At 42.1% G+C, this 24,193-nt stretch overlaps 1 protein-coding gene across 1 annotated transcript in view; it reads left to right on the plus strand.

Annotated features, from left to right (window-relative positions):
* TMEM71 (transmembrane protein 71) overlaps positions 1–23,047 on the plus strand; it is a 32,766-nt gene extending 9,719 nt beyond the window's left edge. Inside the window, exons 4-10 of the mRNA XM_055432599.2 lie at positions 626–838; positions 2,726–2,898; positions 9,042–9,227; positions 13,559–13,634; positions 17,869–17,930; positions 18,051–18,111; positions 21,994–23,047. Coding sequence (XP_055288574.2) covers positions 626–838; positions 2,726–2,898; positions 9,042–9,227; positions 13,559–13,634; positions 17,869–17,930; positions 18,051–18,111; positions 21,994–22,009 — 787 coding nt within the window. The 3' untranslated portion in view covers positions 22,010–23,047. The remainder of the gene's footprint in view (positions 1–625; positions 839–2,725; positions 2,899–9,041; positions 9,228–13,558; positions 13,635–17,868; positions 17,931–18,050; positions 18,112–21,993) is intronic.
* The last annotated feature ends 1,146 nt before the right edge of the window (positions 23,048–24,193 follow it).

Below are 24,193 nucleotides of genomic sequence, written 5' to 3' on the forward strand. Positions count from 1 at the left end.
CGCAGGCTTAGTTGCTCTATGTGGCATGTGGGATCTCAGTTCCCCAACCAGGGATGGAACCCATACCCCTGCCTCACAAGGCAGATTTTTTTTTTCTTTTTTGCAAAGCAGATTCTTAACCACTGGACCACAGAGAAATCCCCCAAAAGATTTCTTTGACTGCATGTTCTCCTATAACTCATTAGTACCTGTTAGCTGTATAGTTGCAATTTCCCTATTACAGTGACAAGAGTAAGCATGTAGCAGTTGGAGGGCTTTTCAAAGAAAAGGTGGGAAGTGAAAGATGCTCCGAGCTTCCATCATCGCAGGTGGGCTATTTTGCAATTTCTTCCATCCAAGAAAAGCCCGGGTGGAGGGGACATCACATGGCAAAGAAACCAATTCGCCCTAAGTTTTCATCAAAGTGTTTAAAACACAAAGAAGCACTAAACATGCTGTAGTTCAGTGGTCTCACAGGTGAAGAGATGAAGCTTAGAAGAATAAGAGAGACACCATCAGAATTGCAGAAGTAGTTGGTCATCAGGAAGGCAGAGGTGGTTTTCCTTCGTGGTGACTACACGTGTGGTTTGTGTGTGGCTGGATGAACCAGATACAGACTGAAAGGGCTTATCTCGTCCCCCTGTAGCTCTGTCTATGATTTCCTGGATGGTGACAGTCCCTTTGAGGGCTGCTCCAGAGATCCCCTGACGGGCTCCCTGTTCACCTGTCGACGAAGTCCCAGACTTCTCACCAATGGCTACTACATCTGGACAGAAGACAGTTTTCTCTGTGACGAAGATGGCAACATAACCCTGAGCCCCTGCCAGACCAGGGTTCTCTACAAGGAGAACTTAGTCAGGTAAGTAGTGGAGATCAGGTCAAAAGATCTGCATTCCAACCCATCTGCCAATTATTCATTCATTTGTTCATTGGTTCATTCAACATTGTTTATGAGCAGCATATTTCTGCTCCAGATGATGGAAGTACACGGGCTCATAAGAAGCAGGGGTGGCTGACACATGAAAACAAATAAAAGTTATGAACTGGGATGTCCTTGGTGGTCCAGTGGTTAAGACTCCCCGCTTCCATGGCAGTGGGTGCAGGCTTGATCTCTGGCCAGGGAACTAAGATCTTGCATGCTGTAACGTGTGATCAAAAAAAAAAAAGTGTTTTTTTTTGTTTGTTTTGTGTTTTTTAAAGTAATGAAGATGGGCTTTCCTGGTGGCTCAGTGGTAAAAAATCCACCTGCCAATGCAGGAGACATGGGCTCGATCCCTGATCCCGGGAGATCCCACATGCAACTAAGTTCAACTGCCACAGCTATTAAGCCTATGCTTTAGAGCCTGGGAGCTGCAACTACTGAGCCTACAGGCCCTAGAGGCCATGCTCTAAAACAAGAGAAGCCACCACAATGAGAAGTCCATGCATGGCAACTAGAGAAAAGCCCGCACAGCAATGAAGACCCCGCACAACCAGAAATAAATAAATTAATTAAAAGAATGGACTAGTTTTTTTTTTAAGTAATGAAGCAGTAGAAGTGCTGGGATAGAAGCCTGGATGGAGGTTAGCGGAGGGGAGAAGGAAGGGAGGCCGATTTTCTTTGGCGGAATAGATTAACATGAGCTTCCTTGAGATGAAGATGGTTGATTCGATGTTAATTAAGACGGATGTAGAAAAGAGGACTTCCTGAGAGAGGATACAGGTATGGAGGCCCGAGAGACCCTGATACAGTGTGAGGAATGGCAAATCATTTGGAAGAAATATAGCTTACGGTGGAAAGACTGCTCTCCACGAGAGGAGACTAAACCCAGAAGCAGGGCTGGATGGAGGCGGTTACGTTCCAGCCTGAGGAATCTGGGCTTTATTCTCTAGATTGACAGGAGCCCTTGACAAACGGTCAGATTCATCCTTAGCGAGATAACACTGCTTATAAGGTAGAGGGTGGACTGTTGGATTGTTGGGAGTGGGGACACATGGAGAACCAAAGTCTTTGGAAATGAAAACCCAATCAGGTCACCACCCGCTTCTCCTTGCCATACTTCAGAGCCCTTTATGTTAAATTCTAACTCCTTCACATAAGAGTCAAGGTTATTATCTGCCCATTTTTTACCTTTCCTGCCTCAGTTCCTAGCATGACTCAATATGAGACCATTTGTTTGCTTACCCCGGAAAGCCTTCCTTGTCTCCAGATTAGCAATACCTCTCCTGGTGCTCTCAAGGCAGCCTTAGTTGACACTGTTAGAACACACATGCACACAGCTCAGTCCCCAAGGGCAGAAGCAATGGAGCCAGACTGCCTGGGTTTGCATCCCAGCTATGTCAGCTACTAGCTGTGACTTCAGACAAGTTATTTCACTACTTTGTGCCTCAGTTTCCTGATCTGAGATGTGGGGTAGCAGCAGTACCTACCTCACAAGGATAATGTGAGGTACTGGACATAAATCACTAAGAAAGACTCCAAACACAGGATGAGGTCAATGAAAGTGTTTGTTATGTCTGCATTACTTTTGTTTTTCAACCTGAGGTTTTGTCTCTTATCTCAATATCCTTGACATTGATGCAAGCACCTGGCACATACAGGAAGTTAAGAAACTTCTCTGGAATTAATGGAGGAAAAAAGTGAAATGAGCTTCATGGACCTGGGCATAGACACGTGCCCCGTGTGTCTGCTTTCACTGAATTCTCTGTTTTGACCGTGAGTTGACTGCTATTTGTTATTTACCTTACTACTTTCATTTCTTTCCAGAATATTTAGAAAGAAAAGGAGAATGCGCCGTTCTTTTTCTTCTCTCTTCAACCTCAGTGCCTCTGAATCCTGGCTGCATGGAAGCATCTTTGATGATGTTGACTCTTCCCCCAGTGAGGATGTCTGGTTGGAGGGGGTCAGGCGGGTGGAAACAAACCACTGCAAAGAAAATGGTGAGTTTGAACCTCGTTTTTCCATGGTGAGGTAGCATTTCCAAATGGGCAGTAGCAACCACATGGTTCTGGACCAACGTCAAATCCAGAGACGATAGTCATTTTGGATATAGAGGGTGAGCCACCTTTTAAATAATCACCTAAAGTCCACTCCACACTACTTATGTGATCCAAGTGTATTTATCTGCATCTCATGCAAAATAGCCTAATTTAAATGTGCAAATTATTAAGCCAATAATACCTGGAACATATCTGCACATCTCCAGTGGATCTTTTTTGTACAGGACATGGGTAGACAAAGGATGCTGGAATCAGAATTCAAGTCCTAGTTTGGGCACACTGTGAAAGTTATTCAACTTTGCTAAGTCTCAATTTCCGCATTTTTACAATAAGATATGTACACATAGTGTAACACATATACACACTCCTATCGAAATTTATGCTATATGTATAATTAGATATATAATATATACATATTATGCAGTATACATTATATGATATTAGTATATCTAAATATGTATGTGTAGATACATATAAATACAGTGATAGGAACTCACAGTACATCTTTTTTCTGATGGTTATCTATTTTTATTTAATCAAGAAAATATAATAAAATGGTTAGATACACATAAAAGTATTTTTAATACTAATTCACACCATATACAAAACCCAATTTGGGGTGGATATTAGACCTAAACGCAAAAACAGGGTCTATAAATCTTCTTGAAGAAAACTTAGGAGACTATCATCACAACCTTTACCAAGAAGATTTCTTTTGGATAGGACCCAGAAAGCACTAATCAGAAAAGGGAAAAAGAAAAGTAAGATAAACTTTAAATGATTTTCTGAAGACCCAGTTCAGAAAATGAACACAGACAAAACCCATTTTACACAGCATATTAAAGAGTGGTAATGAATTGAGCGTAGCATTGAGTGCAGCATTGACATCTACACACTACCTCATGTAAAAAAATGGGAATGGCTAGTAGGAAGCTGCTGTGTAACACAAGGAGCTCAGCTCAGTGCTCTGTGATGATCTAGATGGCGGGGGAGGGGGTGTGTGTGAGGAAAGCTAAGAGGAAAGGAATGTCTGTGCACACATAGCTGATTCACGCTGCTGCACAGCAGCAAGAGCACAGAGTCCCCACCACTGGGAGTTCTGTTACTCTCTTTTAACAAAGAACAGGCCTGGAGCTTTCCCCTACAAAAGTATTTAGTGCAAATTAAATAAGGTCTCATGTTCATTGTACTTGTTCTTACATTTACTTTTTCTTTAGGGCATTTAAATGAGTGAGATAAAGTTTCCTTTAAAGTAAAAGACTAAGGTGAAACAATCTAAGAAAATTTGAAATCGCTAGGAGTTAAGAAGGCTCTGGGAGGTGGCAAAAACCAGGTAAACTATCCGTGGATGCTTAACGTTTGGGAATCGCCACTCTAAAGTCCACATGTTTGGAAATTCACGTGTTGTTTTTCCCATTGCTGCCTTGTCAAAGTATGTCCAAACAATCCGAAAGCAATTGGACCGCAGCAGTGCTGCGCATACACGAGGCATCTTGTTAAAACTCTCATGATTTACGAATGTCTTCTAAATATAACAAAATCAACTCCCCCCACCCCCAATCAGTAATTAGTCAACTGGGTGCACATGGGACTTTGAAAGCACTCATCTCTGCTGTCATCTGTAATCAAATCTTCCCCACACTTCTTGTTTTCCGGATTTACCCAAAGCCCCCTGACTTTTATCAGCAATTCCTTTTTCTCTGGAAACATCGCCGAGTTAGAAGACTCGAGAGAAGAATTCAAAATTAAATTGTTTTGCCGTTTTCTCTCTGGGCAATGGATGCAATCAAAACTTACTTCCTCTGATTTTCTTTTCCTTAATTTTTCAGGCTAAAATGGTCTTTTTTTTGTGGTGGTGGTGGTGTTGCCTATTTTGATTATCCTCAGCTCACCCCTTCCACAGCTGCATCCAGACACCTTTCCTCATTAGCTGCAATTCATTCTCTAGCTCTGGTGTTTCGTGGATGCCCAGATCCAATGCTGCAATTTGGACTGCATCCTCAGAGTCCATGAATCATACTGACAGAGGATCCAGGATCTAGACAGGGAGGACTCATCAGGGCTTCCTGCTCTATTTCTGCCAGTCCCAAGAAAGAAAGACACGATGACCTCAGACAAGGCACCCCCATCTGAGGTCTGCAGTTTTTCTGATCTAGTGCCTTCTCCACAAACGTCTTTGATGGCAACATCTGTACATGGCTTTGCATTTCCCTCTATAGCAAATGATAATGCCTATTTTGTATGTAAGGATAGGTAACTTGCTTGGAAGAATTAGATTCATCCTTTTAAGACAGAAGCCAAGAAAAAAAAAATCAGAAGCCAACCACACAATTTAAATAAACCAAGAGAAACAGAATGAAATTAATATCTTCAAATATAATCCCAAAGAACTATTTATTGATATGCTGTCTGGATTATGCAGGGCTTCCTTCATACCTCAGATGATAAAGAATCTGCCTACAGTGCAGGAGACCCAGGTTTGATCCCTGGGTTGGGAAGATCCTCTGGAGAAAAAAATGGCAACCCACTCCAGTATTCTTGCCTGGAGAATCCTATGGACAGAGGAGCCTGATGGGCTACAATTCATAGGGTCCCACAGAATCAGACGTGACAGAGCGACTTTCACTTACTGCACGATGATTCTTTCATGTAATATTTTTAACATGTTTTTCTATTTAATTTTGGCTGTGCTGGATCTCTGTTGCTGCCCATGGGCTTTTCTCTAGTTGCAGCAAGCTGGGGGCTACTCTAGTGGCAGTGCGTGGGCTTCTCATTGTGGTGACTCCTGTTGCGGAGCACAGGCTCTAGAGTATGAGGGCTTCAGTAGTCACGGCACGTGTGCTCTGTGGGTGCAGCTTCAGGACCCCAGCAGAGTCTCAATAGTTGTGGCACACTGGCTTAGCTGCTCTGCAGAGTGTGGGATCTTCCTGGGTCAGGGATCGAACCTGTGTCTCCTGCATTGACAGGTGGATTCTTTACCACTGAGCCCCCCAGGAAAGCCCCTTTCATTTATTATTAGAGGGTAAAAAAATAGGTTAGAGGGGGAAAAAAATGTCAGTGAAGGGAAGTATGAACTGGGGAAAACCATGTCTTTTCAGAGATGAAAATTCCGTGATCATTTTTTGTTAAGACTCTTTTGTCTGTAAGAATTTTTTATCTTTTAATGCTGTCTCTTCTTTTAGAATTTTCTTTTAGAACTTTCTGTGCAATATTTCCAGAATTCTACATGAGATACATTTTTATCTCATCTAACTCGCAGTGGCAAAGCGTAAGTTCAACAGAGCAGCTTTGGGCAACGGCACAGGAATATTTTTACTGTTGTCACATCCTCATCACGTCTCCCCAGATCTTAGTTCAATGCCACTCTTGAATACATAATCAGCCACCAAAGGTACCAGTTCCTTCTCACTTCCATGTGAATATGACCAAACAGTTTCCTCTCTTTTTTAAAGACAGCTTTATGGAGATATAGTTTATATATATATATATATATACACTTCCCTGGTGGCTCAGATGGTAAAGAATCCACTTGCAAAGCAGGAGACCTGCATTTGATCTCTGGGTGGGGAAGATCCCCCGGAGAAGGAATTGGCAACCCACTCCAGTATTGTTGCCTGGAGAATCCCAAGGACCGAGGAGCCTAGAAGGCTACAGTCCATGGGGTCTCAAAGAGTCAGACATGACTGAGAGACTAACACATGCCACACCACACACATTTTATACAATTGTACCAACTGGACATTTACAAGAGGTTTTCAAGGTCAATATTGGCTGTATATGATCTTTACTCAAGATACCAGAGCCTAACGTCCCTCCAATACTGCAAGATTCAGAGTAAGAGTAGTACAGTCCTTGGGGTTGCAAAGAGTCAGATGTGACTGAGTGACTCAGCACAACACAGCACAGTTGATATACACAGATGTACATTTTTAACATGGACACTGTGATGAGTTCGGATATTTGCAAACCCTGTCAAGGATCAGACACCCAACACCTCCCAGCATTTCTTTGTGTCCCTTTGTGGAGTTTTATTGTCTTTTGTAGAGTTTTGGGTGTTTTTTGGTCTTTTTTGTGTGTGTGTGTGCGCTAAGAAAAAAAAAATCTACCTTCTCAACACATTTTGAAGTACATAAAATACCACATTGATATCTATAGCCACATGTGTAGCAGAGCTCTAGAACTTATTCATCTAGCATCATTGAAACCTTCTATCTGTCGAACAATTCCCCTTAGCCCCCTCCCCCCTCACCCCCAGCAGCCACCCTTTTATTCTCTGCTTCTCTGATTTTGACTATTTTAGATACCTCTTGTATAAGTGTAATCATGCGGTATTTGTCTCTCTACGACTGACTTATTTCACTTAGGTGAACCTCCGAATTCATCCGTGATGATGCAAATGGCAGGATGTTCTTTATTCGTTCACCTATTGATGAACACGGGTTGTTTCCGTATCTTGGCCACTGTGATTAGTGCTGCAGTAAACAAGGTCCAGGACCTCCTCTGCAGCCTGGGCATTACTGGATGCTCGGCATTGTTCACTTCCTACCATTTCCTTTTTCTATGACAACCAGCAAAGATGCTTCTGCGGACTGCTTTATCAAGAGACAGCAAGTTGTGGGCAGGAAGGTAGGAAGGAGCCTGCAGGGTTGGCAGGAATAATCCCATGTCCAAAAACATCAGTTCATTGGTTTAGTATCCAGGCCTGTCCTGTGTGTTAAATATGGTTTCACAACATCCCCGGGCTTTATTCCTTTAGATACCAGTGGCACCCTATCCCTTCTCCCCTGCTGAAGTTGTGACCATCCAAAATGACAACAGACATTGTCAGATGTCCTCTGGGGAGAGAAATGACTTCTGGTTAAGAAGCACTGCTATATGATGACCTCAAGAGTCTCTTGGAGCTCCACAGTCACTCCCAGCTTCCAGAACAGGGCTGGGACTCTCCACCTCTCACCACCGAGTGAGCACCTCAACACACAAAGCACCTCACAGTCCTCCCATCTTTCAAGCTGCCCACAGGATAAATCTGAGCCCCCAAGTGAGCATGGCCTATGAGGCCCTTCATGATTTTGATTCCCACTTAGAAATCCCAAGTAACTCAGCTGATAAAGAATCCACCCACAATGAAGGAGACTCCAGTTTGATTCCTGGGTTGGGAAGATCCTCTGGAGATGGGATAGGCTACCCACTCCAGTATTCTTGCCTGGAGAATCCCCATGGACCAAAGAGCATGGCGAGCTACAGTCCATGGGGTTGCAGAGTTGGACACAACTGAGCGACTAAGCACAGCACAGCAATTCAGCCAGAACCATCTTCCAGGACTGCCCACATTCAGGGGTTCCTGTCTGGCCACACAGGAGGGCTCGTTCTTCTGGGAGCCCGCCACATTCTGTCCAGGGGCTGATGTCTTTCTTTCTTATTTCCCTTCTTTCTTCCCCTCCCCCTCCTTCCTCTCCTCCCTCTCCCCGTCCCGCCTCCCCACCCCCTCTGTCTGTCTGTCTCTTCCTGGCCTTCTCTCTTCCTTCTGTCTCTCTGGAAGCACTCCTCCTCGGCCTTCAGGTTTCCGCCCAAGCACTCAGACACTCCCTCCCGGGCTCCATCTGGACACCTTCTGCCAGGTTTCCGTGCAGTGATGACCTCTTTGCCTCCTAACTGTAGGCCACTGTGCCTATCCCTCCCCAGCCATGGATGGCACACAGCACTATCTACTCTGACTTCTGAAGCCCAGCCTCCCGAACTGCATCACATGTGCAGTTATACAATAATTCTGCATTGAATGATTCCTCAGATCCACCTGCCCCAGGCCCGTGAAGCTTTGGCCTCCTGCTCGACACTGGCTCCCCTTCCCAAATGTCTCAGGCTTGGCGCCTTCTCGAGGGCTCAGTCACCCGTGGGCTGCCTCCGGCTCTCCTCTCTGCTGTCCTTTCCCCTTCATCACTTTATGCTCCGTGGAAATAGAGGTTAGGAAAAAATGTTTCTGCTCGTTCAGTTCCAATTCTCTGTGCTTCTTGAGACTATCGCTATGATCATTAGAGTCACGGAAATCACATACACACACTCATTGAACCCCTCTGCTCTTCCAGGAGGTGATTTTGACTGTTCTCTGACTGATGACTGGGAGTCACAGAAGCTGAATGCAGAGTCTGTGAAAGCCTCCTTTTCTGGCCCCGTTGCCTCTCAGAGACCCAGAGAAAACTCCTACGGCTTGTTTCCTCAGCCCCAGCGGACGGCTTCTGAACATTTCCAGGAAGACGCGTTGGATCATCCAAGTGAGTTTTTTTAAACTTTTGCCGCACCCACATAGTTCCTCCTTTCAGGGCCCAAAAGTGACTAACGTCCCCTTAGGTGCTTGCATCAGCCTGCATCCAGGTGATGCATCCACAGAGGAGGTGACTGACCTGGAGGAGTCATCTCAGAGGCACTAGAAGGACTGGATTTGCGGTGTTTTCTTTGTTTTTTAAAAACCCTGAAGACATTTGGCAAAATGCTAAGCGTGACTAAAGCTGAGTCATGCTCGTCCATAGGTGTCCGTGATCATCATCTTCATATCTAGCTGTGTTTGATATATGCTAGAAGAAAATAAACAAGAGAAAGAACACTCTTTCATGCTACGCCCCTGGCAAAGAAAGTCAAAAGATATCAAGGCCTTGATGCTTGCTGTCAGTAGTAAATCTGAAATAAACTCAGCAAGCATCTCCCTTAATCTCTGTGCTAATATCAGGTGGACCAGGTTTGCACACAGTGTTGCCTCAAGGCGTTGTCTTATCCCCAGCTTGCCAAGTTTCAAAGCCCAGCTCCCACTTCAGTTTACCCAACTCTCCAAAACGTCACATTTTCATCTGTAAAGGGAGATAATCATAGTTCCTACCCTGTATGGATAAATGATTGAAATAATCCTCATCAAGCACTTAGCATCATGTGCCATGTATACCAAGCACTCCAAAAATGTGATGTTATGATTACCTAAGATGGAAGGTTAAGTGAAAAAATAATGTATTCTCTTTCTTTGCCTTCCTCAAATCCTAAATACTTACCTCACTGACCACTTCTACTCCCAAAGACCAACATGCCCTGCTTCATTTTGTTCCCACTGCAGCTATTAGATAGGTGTTGAGGATTTTTTTTTTATTCCCTTTCCAGGGGTCAGGGTGACCAGGACAGCAGTGTTTATTGTTTAGACAGTTTCCAGCTGACAGTTTCATGTCCCACCTCCTCCAGGGAATCCACCCTGTTTTCTGGGGAAGAGGTCATCAGTGACCCCTTTTTGTATTCTTCCAGCTCTCAGGACTCCCCTCTCTCTTGCCCATTTCTTGTACTGTTCTTGAATGTTTACTTTTGTGTCTCCCCCATCAGGCCGTAAGCTCTTTCAGGATGGTGGTAACCATACCTTAGGCATCTGTAGAGTCCCAACTGCCCATGTAGTGCCTGGCACAGAACAGGGTTTCCAAGACAGTGGTGGACCAGTTAAATGAGCTGTCTCATTTTACAGAATAGAATACTCAAGTTCTGGTAGGCCAAGTCAGCCTTTGTACGAGTTCTTTGTTGTGTCTGGAATGTCTCCCACAGGCGATATACCTGGAAGACCCCTACTCTTCCTTCAAGGTCCTGTTCAGAGGAGACCTCCTCTATGGAGCCTTCTCTGCCCCCTGCTGGTGGGTGGAGTTAGCACTTGGCTTCCCCAAGATGCCATAGCGTCCAGCACCATGCATCTCTCTTGGCTCCATCTTCCTTTGCTTCACTTGGCTATAAAGCCCTGAGTGGATGAGGTCTCCATTTGATGCTGTTTTATCTCCTTCACGTAGGTTTTGAGTGTGCAGATTGTTTGAGGTATTGATCCATATGCTAAAGGTATAAGTGTACCTGGCATCATTTTATCAGTCAGGGTTTTTTGAGTTCCAGCGAAGGAGAACCCAAGTCAAAATGGATTGATCAGTCATTGAATGTATTGGTTTGTATTAATAAACATTCCAGGCAAAGATTCGAGGTCTCTGTCAGTCTCTTCAAGTCTCTTTTCCTCTGTCCACTTTACTTTTTAAAATGCTCTTTATTACTCCATGGTAGTTCTGCTGGCTCTGTGCCTGCAACTTCCCCCGTTCAAAGTCAGCAGAAACAGACTCTAGACTTAGGAAAAGAGGGCTGGCTACTTTGGTTCTGGAAGGGTCCCCAATTACACAACACAACCTATCCCTTTGTCAGTAAGTATATGAAGATCCAGGGGCTTGCCAGGTGATGTTAGTGGTTAAAAACCTGCCTGCCAGTGCAGGAGATGCAAGAGACATGGGTCCGACCCCTGGGTTGGGAAGATCCCCTGGAGGAGGGCATGGCAACCCACTCCAGTATTCTTGCCTGGAGAATCCTGTGGACAGAGGAGCCTGGCAGGCCTCTGATCCATAGGGCTGCAAAGAGTCGGACATGACTGAAGTGACATAGCACACACGCATGCATGTGAAGCTCCAAGTGGATTGGAGCACATCAAAGGCTGGGAGGGAAATCAGTCTGTCCGCTGGAACCACACACTAGGAGGAAAGGAGAGGAGACTTCTCAAGGAAAATATGGGCACTGCTGCTGAAGAACAGCAAATAGATGCCAGCTATTGTCAATAGTCTGATGGGGAAACAGAGAGAAAGAAAACAATAATTTTAATTCAGTGTGGAAAGTTTGTTGATGGAGACATGCATGAGGTATAATGGGATTTCAACGACAGAGCAGCTAAGGGCCAAGGGGGAGGTAAAGACATCCAAGAAGACTTCCTGAAGGAGTTTACACTTGAGCCAAGCCAAAATTAATGCTAAGTGAATGGCTACTGATGGAATGAATCAGTGAACACCTTGTCCACAATCACAACGCATGTCTTTATAGAACTTGAATTTAAACCCAGTATTCCTTCAGTATTCAAGTCTAGGGATCTTTGCAGTTTGTCAACCTACACTTATTTCTGGAAGAAAATGTTTCAAATTCCACATGAAATCAGAGGAGGCTAAGAATAGAAACACACTTTAGAAGGATGGTTGAGTGTTCTATTGAACCCACAATAACTTATTTAAATCTCTGTATATATTAATATGAAATCCTGTATATGTGCAGTGATGTCATTCACAACTGCTATATTTTGCATTTACCCATCTTCAATGTTTCACCCATATTATGGGCTAAGTAGGTTCTTGTTAGCTGACTCAATCTCAAGTCAAAACATAAATAGCAAAAATAAATACATGCAGAGCTCAAAGTCCTTACAAGTTTTAAACAACTTGCAAAATCGAGCTTTTGAAGCATTTGGCAAAAATGAAGCTGAGATCTGTTCTATATTCCTTTAGATCTTTACGTGGTCATCCTTAAAGCAGCTCTGATTCCTTTTAGGTGGTTAAAATAAGACTCAGTCACAATTGCTTTAACTCTTCCTTTTTATAACTGCTGGATGATTTGCAGTCATTTCCACCATGGCTCAGTAGCGCTGAAGTATTTTAAGAGAGCAAAGAGTTTTGCAAGGACAAATAGTTCAGACTATTTATTCACTTTTTTAGCCCTTTAAAGACTCCCACTATGCCAAGTTGCTGTTCTTTTTACCCACCCTATTTCGGACAAAACATGATGTTCTGGCTAAAGGTGGATTTTCAATCTTGGCTCTGGCAGCACATAGCTCCATGACCTTGGATGAATTTCATCACTTGAAATTTGGTCTTCTCATTTGCAGAACTGTGATCATGGTTCCTGCCTCCCAGTCTGGTCGTGTTGATGAAATGAACTGATGTATGAAAGCTCTTTGTGAGTTATAAGGCATTCTACAAAGTTTAGACTTTAATATCATAATCATCATCCCAGTTAGATTTCTGACATTAGCATCAATTCTACAAAGTCTTTTGCCAACATTGAGGTAAAAGGCAAGCTCCAAACTGTCTATGTAGTACAATCGCTTATGTTTTAAGTGTTAGAAAAAAACTGATAATTTTCAGAAAATTTCTAATGAAAGGCCCTATACAGCATTTGATAATTTTACCTTATTGCCATGTCGTGCCATGTCACTTCAATGGTATCCAACTCTTTGTGATCCTGTGGACTGTAGCCTGCCAGGCTCCTCTGTCCATGGGATTCTCCAGGCAAGAATACTGGAGTGGGTTGCGATGCCCTTCTCCAGGGGATATTTCCAAACCAGGGTTCAAACCCATGTCTCCTGCAGATTCCGCATTCTTTCTTTTCTTTTCTGCTGAGCCACCAGGGAAGCTCTTTATCATATTCAGTTCAGTTCAGTTCAGTCGCTCAGTCGTGTCCGACTCTCCGCGACCCCATGAATCACAGCACGCCAGGCCTCCCTATCCATCACCAACTCCCGGAGTTCACCCAAACTCATGTCCACAGAGTCGGTGATACCATCCAGCCATCTCATTCTCGGTCGTCCCCCTCTCCTCCCGCCCCCAACCTTTCCCAGCATCAGAGTCTTTTCCAGTGAGTCAACTCGCAAATTACTTGAACTGACATAGATTTAAACCCCCTTTTTTTTTTTTTTTGGTGTACCAGGAAAAAAGTTTTAGTATGATTTTGTTGTTCTAAAACTACTTAATCAACGATGATTTCTAATTCATTTATTTTTTATTTTTCCTGCTAGAAACCAGTTTGTTACGAGAGGTCTCCTTTCAAGCAATTCTGCTTGCTGCATGCTTAATCATTTCTGCCTGTGCAAGGTAATTTAGCATTTTATGTTCATTCAGTGGTGTTTCATAATTAATGAAGCTGTAATTGATTGATGATTTCCCTGCCTTATTCCACAAAACATTTTAGGTAGCTCTGTGGTTAAGATTTGTCCATTTTTCTGTCCATTGGCTTTTTATCTACTACCTCCCTTCTCCCATTATCTCACAAAACACACCAAAGGCAGTGGATCTTGCTAGAAATTGGATTTGTAACATGTATTATCCTTTGTTTAAGTCCTCAGTGACTCCCTGTTACAGATATAATCTAAGTAACCCTACTTAGTTCAAGGGCATATGACATCCTCACTAGGACACCTGGAGTTCCCATGGGGATTCCATCTTTGTCATTATATTTTCATAACCTCGCATAAAATGTCTTCTCAGCATCTCAGAGTTCATAATGCTCTTGGCTGATTATAGGCATGTTTCTGTTCTACCCTCTGTCCAGCATGTCCTTCCTGTTCTTACCCAAGTGGGCAGTCATCAAGTCCTTTCTGTGCTAAGCCCACTTGTGCCTCAGGGCTTTTGCACTTGCTGTTTATTCTAACTACTACAGTCTTTTTTCCCTGGAGAAACAATAACTTGTGCCCTTACTTCTTTCTGGTTATCTGTTCAAATGTCACACCGGCAGAGAGCCCTTCCCTGACAACCATATACAGATAGACTACCATTCTCTATCATGCACACCTCACTTGGCTTTTCTCCAGAGCATTTATCACTACCTGACCTAGTCTGTGTTCATGTATTTAAAAGTTTATGGTCTATCTCTCCCTACAAGATTGTAAGTTCCTTGAGAACAGAGATACTGTGCTAGGGCCTCATCGATACTTGTTGAACCAATGAAACAGGAATGAATGATGCATCCCATGGTCTTGTGGTCCTTATACTCTGGTTAGTACATGCTGCTTGTCCTCAAGTCCTCCCTCTTGATGGTCAAGTACCTCACATCACTTGGGAGAGTTGTATTTTTAAATACGAAGTCCTGGATCCCATCCCTGGAGATACCAATTTAGATGTAGTGAGAATCCGTACTTTAAAATAGCTTCCCAGATAATTATGAGGTTTAGAAAGTATTTTTAGATCATAATAGGACCAAACGAACAAAAAGGGGTGGGGGGCAGTCCTGTAGTTAAAAATAAAGTTGCAGAATTCTGCATTATATATCCCAAGTTGGGGGAATCACGGTGTATATTAGCATAATAAAGCCTCAGTGAAATAACATGATGAAGAAACCTGTTCAGCTTTACTTAACTTAGCTTTTCCCAAACTTAGCTGGTCATGGAGACTTTTCTTTATTTCACAGGACTATTAATGGAATGTTCCTCTTAGGTTAATTTATGTAGAAACTTCCCTCTTAAGAGGAGAACTTGACTCCCTTTGGAAACTTGATTCCAAACAGTAGCATTTGGGAAGAGGAGGAAAAGGAAATTTGACAGTTGAGAACCCTGACAAACACTACCTTAATATGATAACAATGGCATTTCACCTCTAGGGTTTTCTAAGCCCCAGTCTAAACATGGTGGTAGTGATGGTCCAGTAGCTAAGTCATGTCTGACTCTTTCGACCCCAGGGACTGTAGCCTGCCAGGCTCCACTTTGCATGTAATGTTCCAGGCAAGAATTCTGAAGTGAGTTGCCATTCCCTTCTCCAGGGGATCTTCCCAACCCAGGTATCTAACCTGCGTCTCCTGCATTGCAGGTGGATGCTTTACCATTAAGCCACCAGGGAATCCCAATCACAAGAAAAACCCGCCTTGAGGGACACTCCACATTATCTGACCAGTACTCCTCAAAACTGTCAAAGTCATCAAAACGATGGAGAGTCTGAGAAATTGTCACAGCCCAAACTAAGGAGACGCAATGACTAAATGTCATGTGATATCCTACGTAAGATGCTGGAAAATGGATCAGTTAGGGGAAAGCTGTAAAGTTCAAACGAAGTGTGGAGTTGAGTTATTAGTGAGGCACCAGTGTTGGTTCCTTATAATTATGACAAAGGCACCATGTATTGTAAGATGCTAATGACAGGGGAAGATGGATAAGGGATATTTGAGGACCCTCTGTATTATTTTTTGCAACTTCTCTGTATATCTAGTTATTCTAAAGTAAAAAGTTAAGTTAAGTGATTTTTTTTTTCAAAAAAGAACTCTTCCTATGGGCAATAGCGTGGATGAACCTCAGAAATATGATGTAGGTGAAAGATGACAGACACAAGTATATACATAAAAAATTCAAGAAAAGGCAAAACCAATCAGTTCCTGTAGATGTAGGAATAGTGGTTAATTTGGGAAGGTAAAGTAGGAAAGATCAATAAAGAAAAACTTATGGAGTGTTAGAAATATTTTATTTCTTGATTTGGGGGATTACAGGGTTTTTATTTTTAAAATAACATTGATTCATGGGGTCGCAAAGAGTTGGACATGACTGAGCAACTGAACTGAACTGAACTGAAAACCCTTTATATGCTTTAATGTACATTTGTTAAAGCTCATTTTTTTCAGCAATAAAAAATTTTTTAAATTAAGGTATATACTTTTTTTAAGATGCAATGCTATTGAATACTTAACAGTTTACAGTGTAGTGTAAGCATAAATTTTACATGCACTGGGAAACCAAAATATACACATGATTTGCTTTATTATGATATTCACTTTATTTCAGTGGTCTTTGAAACTGCAACATCTTCAAGGTACACCTGTACTGATTTTTTTTTAAGCAGGCAGTTAATTTGTCCGAATTCAAACTCTAAACTATTTCTCTTGCATAGGCAGGTAGCAATTAAAAATCTTTGATGAATTATTTTAGCCTTAACTTGAGTGCCTGAAGTTTCCCCATATAAGTTTCGGTAACAGGTCAGCAGTCTTGGAGTTTGGAGATGTTGGCAGTTTATACGTAGAAAGCTCAGTTTCTGAAGTTTTTAAAATGCCTATAAAGAGATGTCTGAAAGGATATTTGTCAGATTTTAATAATGAATGTTTCAGGGTGGCGGGATTTTTTCCATGATATTTTCCTTTTGCCTTTGTATTTATTTGTAATATCTTTCAATATTCATATTTTGAGCACAAAACTATAAAGATATTATTCTTTAAAAAGAAAAAAAATCCACTCCGTGATACAATCACCCATTAGATTGACAAAATCCTGAAAGTTTAACACCCTCATTTGTCAAGGTTATGAAAGCTTAAGCATACACATTTTCTCCTTTTTTTTCTAGAAGCTTCACACTTTTGTGGTTTACATTTCAGTCTATGACTCATTTTGAGTTGAATTTTATGTTAAGGTGTGACGTCTATGTGGAGTTTCATGCCTCTGCATGTCTAAATGACTCGACAGCATTTGTTGAAAAGAGTCTCCTTTCTCCATTGCATTGCTTTCGCACTTCTGTTAAAAATCACTTAACTTGGGCTTCTCCGGTGGTGTGGTGCTAAAGAAGCCACCTGCCAATGCAGGAAACACAAGTTTCATCCCTGGTCCAAGAAGGTCCCACGTGCTTCGGAGCAACTAAGCCCCTGGGTCTGCGCTCTAGAGCCGAGGAACCGCAACTACTGAGCCCCTGTGCCACAACTCCTGAAGCCCCCTGCGCACTGGAGCCCATGCTCCCCAGCAAGAAACCTACAGCACCGAGAAACCCACAAACCATGATGAAGAGCAGACCCCACTCGCCACAGCTGGAGAAAAACCCACAGAGCAATGAAGACCCAACACAGCCAAAGATAGATAAATAAGATTGTTAAACATTAAAAATAAAATCGCTTAACTTGTATCTATTTCTGGGCTTTCTATTCTTTGCCATTCAGCTATATTTCTATCCTTTTGCCAATACCATGCTGTGTTGATTACTGTCATTCTATGCTGCTGCTAAGTCACTTCAGTCGTGTCCGACTCTGTGTGACCCCATAGACGGAAGCCCACCAGGCTCCCCCATCCCTGGGATTCTCCAGGCAAGAACACTGGAGTGGGTTGCCATTTCCTTCTCCAATGTGTGAAAGTGAAAAGTGAAAGTGAAGTCGCTCAGTCGTGTCCGACCCTTAGCGACCCCATGGACTGCAGCCTACCAGGCTCCTCCATCCATGGGATTTTCTAGGCAAGAGTACTGGAGTGGCTTGCCATTGCCTTCTCCGATAGTGTATCCTAAATTCATTCATCTGTCGTAAGTCTAAAAGAACATCTCATGTGTTGGAAATATACAATCAGTTTGCTAAGCCTGAGCAATCCTGCTGTTTCAGGTGGTTTCTGGGAGGAATCATAGCCAGTGTCTTCTCGTGTTCCTTGGTGGTAATCATTGCTTGTAAGTATTTCCCACTTTACTGCTCTGATTCCTATATTTTATTCCAGTTTGAGGCATTTAAAAATACTTTCTCAAAATTGAAAAAGTAATAATAAAAATATTTTCTCTTTTTCCTCCAAGATGTTGTCAAGTCATCCTTTTTCAGCCTTGCCAACTATTTCAAAGCCACCACCTGCACTTGGTAAGTATTATCCTTGTTTGTACATAGATAACCATAATCTGACATCAGCTTTCTGCTGAGCAATGGAGGGCAATGACTACATGCAGGAAAGGTCCTGACTCTTTGTCCTAAAGAATAATTTCTATTACCAACCTGTTATACCAAAATAGAATTAATTTTTAAGGCAGCAAAACTTAGGAAATAATATGACTTCTAAATTTTTTTAAATAGTCTTTGAAGGGATTTTATAGATTATTAAGCACTGTACTTCATAAACACCTCATATTAAAAGGCTTTTATCTTAAAGTTTCCTGCCCATGAAATGATCTCAGTTACAAACTGATTTCTCCACCATCTCTCACCCACTTAACAATTCCCCTGTATGCTGACTGCATGGATCAGCATCTTTCAAAGGGTTACTGGGGTCTGGGTGAGATGCTCACAGAATCTCAAACAGTCTGCAAAGCGCCCTCCCCTTGCAAGATGGATTGTCTTAATTACCTTCACTTCAATATGGCTCTCAGAGGCAAAGTCCCAGAGCATGGAGGCTGAGGTCTGTAATTCAAATTAGTTTACTGGCCTTCGCTCTTGACACTCTGTTGCCCTATTTATGAAATCCTTGTATTTGACTCTGAAATCACAGCGGGGCTTTGCGAAGATTTATTTTGTTTTGGACTCCAGCCAATATTGATTTACTGACACCCTGAGCAATGTTTTCCTTCATTTCCTGGCATTCCAGGTTTCTAGGGACAGGTGTTGGTAGAGCTAAGTTTTATCTAACCTGATAGGTAGAAAATTGGGTCCTGAGGTCACCAGAGAAATCCTTATTCTTTAGCCCTTGTAAATTAATGTTGTTGTTCAGTCACTAAGTTGTGTCTGACTCTTTGCAATCCGAAGGACTGAAGCATGCAGGGCTGCTCTGTCCTCCACTGTCTCCCAGAGTTGGCTCAAATTCATTAAATTAGTGACATTTGTTTGAAATCCTCCTAAGAGGGACTTACCTGGTGGTCCAATTGGGGAATTAAGAGCTCACATGCCACATGGCATGGGCAAAAATTTTTTTAAAGTAAAATAAAACCTTCCTGAGATACCCAATTTTCTCCCTCTAGCTACGGGGCTGCACACAGGTCTATCTCACACGAGGTTAGCTGTAGATGTGCATGGGTGCTCAGCTTTTGGTGCAGGCTGGACTGGACTAACATATGATGTCTGAACAAAAGACTAATGGGGTGGATGAAACTAGAGCCTATTATACAGAGTGAAGTAAGCCAGAAAGAAAAACACCAATATACTAACGCATATATATGGAATTTAAAAAGATGCAAATGATAACCCTGTATATGAGACAGCCAAAGAGACACAGATGTATAGAATAGTCTTTGGGACTCTGTGGGAGAGGGTGAGGGTGGGATGGTTTGGGAGAATGGCATTGAAACATGTATATTATCATATGTGAAATGAATCGCCAGTTCAGGGTCGATGCATGTTACAGGATGCTCCGGTCTGGTATGCGGGGATGACCCAGAGGGAGGATAAGGGGAGGAGGGAGGTGGGAGGGGGGTTCAGAAGGGGGAACTCATGTACACCCAGGGCAGATTCATGTCAATGTATGGCAAAACCAACCAATATAATATTGTAAAATAATTAGCCTCCAATAAAAATAAAAATAAATAAAACACACACATACACACACACACAAAAAGACTCAATGGCAGAGTTGTTTTGTAACCCAGCTCACAGAAATGTCAGATGGTGTGCATTGCATAAATCCATTTTCTCTGGGTTTCAAGATGAATATGTACAACTAATTAGAACAAGTATCATCTTGTTAGAAAGCTCTGTAATGAGGGCAGAGTTTCTCAAAGCACAGCATTGGGGACTTCTGCTCTGGAATCAACTGGGTAGTTTATTTGAAACCAGTTGTATGGATTCCAATTCTAGACTTCTGAGTCCAAATTTGTCGGGGAGAGGCTCTTTATTTTTAATCACCTCTTCAGATAATTCTTTGCACATTAACTAAGAAAGTCTTGGAAAGGTGGTCTGTAAAAACCTTTATCCCTTGATTTCTAAAGTGGCATTGCTTAACCTAACGTTATCTTCATTTAGAACTCACAATGTGTTCTGCGCTGTGCTAGGTGTCCAGTAATGCTCAGCAGATGTTTACGGAGCCTCTGCCAAGGGTCAGACACCGTCGTTGAATGCCAGGGTTATGATGCCAAGGCCTCAAGATTTGAGTCTAATTAGAAGGACTTGTGAAGGTCATGGTGAAGTTGTTTTTTAAGTCAATAAGTGCAAGTACAGAGTTAGCACAGAGGCTGTGGGACCACCAGGGGCGATGTTTGGCCAGACCAGGAGAGATGACATGACAAGGATGGGCAGGGAAGGCTGGCTGGATCAGCCAGTATCTGAGCTGCAGGGGTTATGTCATCTGTTGCTTTAAGGGCATCGCCCACTGTTCTGTGCTCCTCCTTAAAGAAATTATATCAAGACCAGGATATTTCCATTTTAAACACTCTCATCTATAGTCTCATTTATGGAACAAGATCACTTCTTTGATTACTTGTATGCATACTTCAACTTGTTTTTCTCTCATTCCCACTGGTTTTTTTTACCCACCCTTTTCCCCACCCTTCCGATTTCATATACACACACTCTTGCAGTCAAGATCTGAAAACAAGGACTATTGACTTCATTTCTGTATCTGATGCCTTCAAAAGGGTAGATACTGTACTCAATAAATATTCATTGAATGTATTTGCTGCATTTCTTAAAGTACTTCCTTTAGAGCCAAGAGCTCTGAGCCTGTACATTAAAGATTTTGCACCTCTCTTCCTCACATATAAACATATCCAGAAACTGATAAGCCAAAGACATGATTATTAGCATCAAGAGTCAAGAGTGACTCATAAGTCTCTAAGAACCAAGGATGGGAATCTAAGGGAGATGAGGACAAGTGCTGTACTTGGTTCGACATTGTGGAGCAGCTCTTCCATACCTGTCCTTCACCACACATAGATAGATAGCATGCCTGTTTTTTTTAACATTTTATGCTTAAGTCACATCTCTTTTCATAACATCATACTGTTCTTACTCAACTGCCTTCTTGGTTAAATTTAAAGTCTTCGAGTTTGGGGACTGTCCATACTGCTCACCATTGGCTCAAAGGCCCCTTTCCAATGAAGGTCATCAGAGGTACCCCATGTTGCCAAAAACAAGTTAGCATCAGAAGGGTCCATTTTGCATTTATGATGTCATAGTAGCAAAATGGGTAACATCTCTTTTCCTACTTTCCCATGAAGGAATGGATGTTTATATAGTTGGTGAATGAGTGAATCAATTTTGTTGTTGTTTAGTTGCTAAGTTCTTTGCGACACCATAGATTGTCGCTCGCCAGGCTCCTCTGTCCATGGGATTCTCCAGGCAAGACTACTGGAGTGGGTTGCCATTTCCTACTCCAAGGGATCTTCCCCAACCAGGGATAGAACCCACGTCTCCTGCATTGGCAGGGGGACTCCTCCACTGAGCTACCTGGGAAGCCTGGAATCAACTTTAGGGAGTAGAAATACAGGAAAAACTCATTTGTTACTCGGTAGGGGTTTCTATCCTAGAAGGGGTAGGGAGAAAAGAAGGACAATATGAAATAGTAGTTAACTAAGTACCAAGCTGGGTTTAGGGACAAAAAGCTCTGTAGCCTGTCCCAGGAAAGAGACAGAACTGAGAACTAGTAGGAAGGAAAGAGCTGGGGCTCCCCCGTCCTAGTTCTGATTATTTAAGGTAGCTGTGTTTGTGTGTATGTGTGTGTCTGTGTGTGCACACACTCACCCATGCAGCAATTCAAGTAGATACTGCATTTCTTGTGTATGTGGATAAATGACAAATTTCTTTTCTCCTTTCTCTGATCAGGTTTGCCAAAATCTGACAACCATTCATGAGTGCCTCTGATGAATGTCTTCAATCTGAATATCCAGAAACTGTCTGATTTGTGGTCTGCTTGGAATCAACTGTTTATTGGAGAGAGTGAACAATTGGATAATTGAGGGGAAAAAAAGATTTTTATTTGGTTATGTCGGTTTTTTAAAAAAAATCTCAGTTTTGCCCTCACAATGAGAGTATACTCATGAAAATAATATTAATTTGTCTTTCCTTTGCAAACACGAGCAGTTAGAAGGGAAAGGACTGGGAAATGTGACAGAGAACAAACCACTGGGATGAATGGTCTCCTATTACACCTTATATCTTAAGGCAATGGTTCTCAAACATTAGTTTTTGTTAGAGAATTCTATGAGGAACTTATAACAATGCAGGTTCCTGGGCCTGCCTGTCTGTACCTATCCTTTGATGAACTGCTGCAGTTGAACAAAGAAAGGGAATTTACATAATCAACACTGACTCAAAAGTAAATAAATGTGGTCTGTACATAAAATACAATGTAGAAAAAGTTTGCAGTTCTCCCCAAGGAAACCTTGTAATTGAAGGTGGTGGCAGTAGATAATGGTTGATGGAAAACGGGCAGGAGAGAGCCATTTTTCAGAAAGTTCTTTTGAACCAATTTCTTTACCAAGTTTTCAGTCATCTTGGGACTCACGACTACTTTTCACTCAAATTGAAATTCAAGCAATGATACAACAACAAAATCCTTTAGGGGCAAAATAAAGGCAAAACACCATAGTGCTTTAAAATATGTAAAAAATGGTATGGTTATACATGCATTATAGGAGATGCTCCCTCTCCATCCCTCTTGCTTCATGTATATTCCCAAAGCAAACATGGCCTGCAATTCAAATTGACTTTGTATGGTATTCTTTAGCTAGAAATCTGTATAGAGAAAATTGCCTGTGTTTAAAATAGTAATGTCAAAACATCACTTTTTCTATTAATTGTACTTAGTGCATTTTTTTGTTGAAAAAGTATTATACTAATAAATAAAAAGAGTCATCACTGACTTGTTTTGATCAAATACTGGTTAATATATTGCTCTGAAGGTGTTTTATGGATGTAATTAACATTTACAGTCAATTAACTTTCAGTTCAGTTCAGTTCAGTTCATTCGCTCAGTCGTGTCCGACTCTTTGCGACCCCATGAATCACAGCCCACCAGGCCTCCCTGTCCATCACCAACTCCCGGAGTTTAGGTAAAGTAAATTATCCTCCATCATGTGGGTGGGCCTTGTGCAATCAGTTGAAGGCTTTAAGAGAAAAGACTGGAGTTTCCTGAAGAAAAAGGAATTCCGCCTACAGATTGCAACAACAAATGCTGCCTGCATTTCCAGCCTATAGACTCAGGACCACAATATCAACTCTTATTTGAATTTCAAGTTTGCTGGCTTGCCTTATAAATTCTAGACTTGTCAGCCCCCACAACTGCATAAGATAATTCCTTAAAAGCTCTCTAGATAGATGGATATGTCTATCTAAATATATCTATAGATATCATACCATATGTATTAATATGCCATATTGGTTCTATTTCTCCAGAGAATCTTTTAATATAGCAGGTGTTATAACCAGCATTTGATCGATAACCTTAGTAAAGTTTGATAACTTTCCCCAAGGACACAAAGGGTAGGTCAAACTTGGGTCTGTGTGATTTCACAGCCCTTACTCTTCCCACCGCTGATTGCTGCTGAGAAGGGTTATAGGGGAGAGACATGTACCTTGAAGATCAAATATTGCCTGAATCACTCTCTCTGCAAATTCTAACCCAGGAAAATGTTTTCCATGAGTCGGAAGATTAAGTGGAAAGAGTTATCTTTCAGGGACAGCTGTGACCTTTACCTTTTTTTCCCCGCATGATATGGCTTATACAGTATTTATAATTTTTCAGAATTATTCAACCTCTTGCTTTCCTTTTTTTAAAATTAAGGGTATAGCTGCTTTACAATGCTGTGTTAGTTGCTACAGTACAGCAAAGTTAATCAGCCATACGTATATCCCCTCCCTCTTTGTGTGTGTGCGCGTGTGTTTGTTTTTGTATCTCAAATCTAGTCCCGCAAAGACTTGGTGTGAATGAGATGACAGAGAAATCATCTAATGCTGTCTGGTTTGCTTTACGACCTCTCCTTGTAGAGGTTTCTTTAGCTGCAGTCAGTTCACACTGGAGCCT

This window comes from Moschus berezovskii, chromosome 16 (genome assembly GCF_049115385.1).
Source record: "Moschus berezovskii isolate FMDL1 chromosome 16, NW_MosBer_1.0, whole genome shotgun sequence".
In the NCBI taxonomy this organism is placed as follows: domain Eukaryota; kingdom Metazoa; phylum Chordata; class Mammalia; order Artiodactyla; family Moschidae; genus Moschus; species Moschus berezovskii.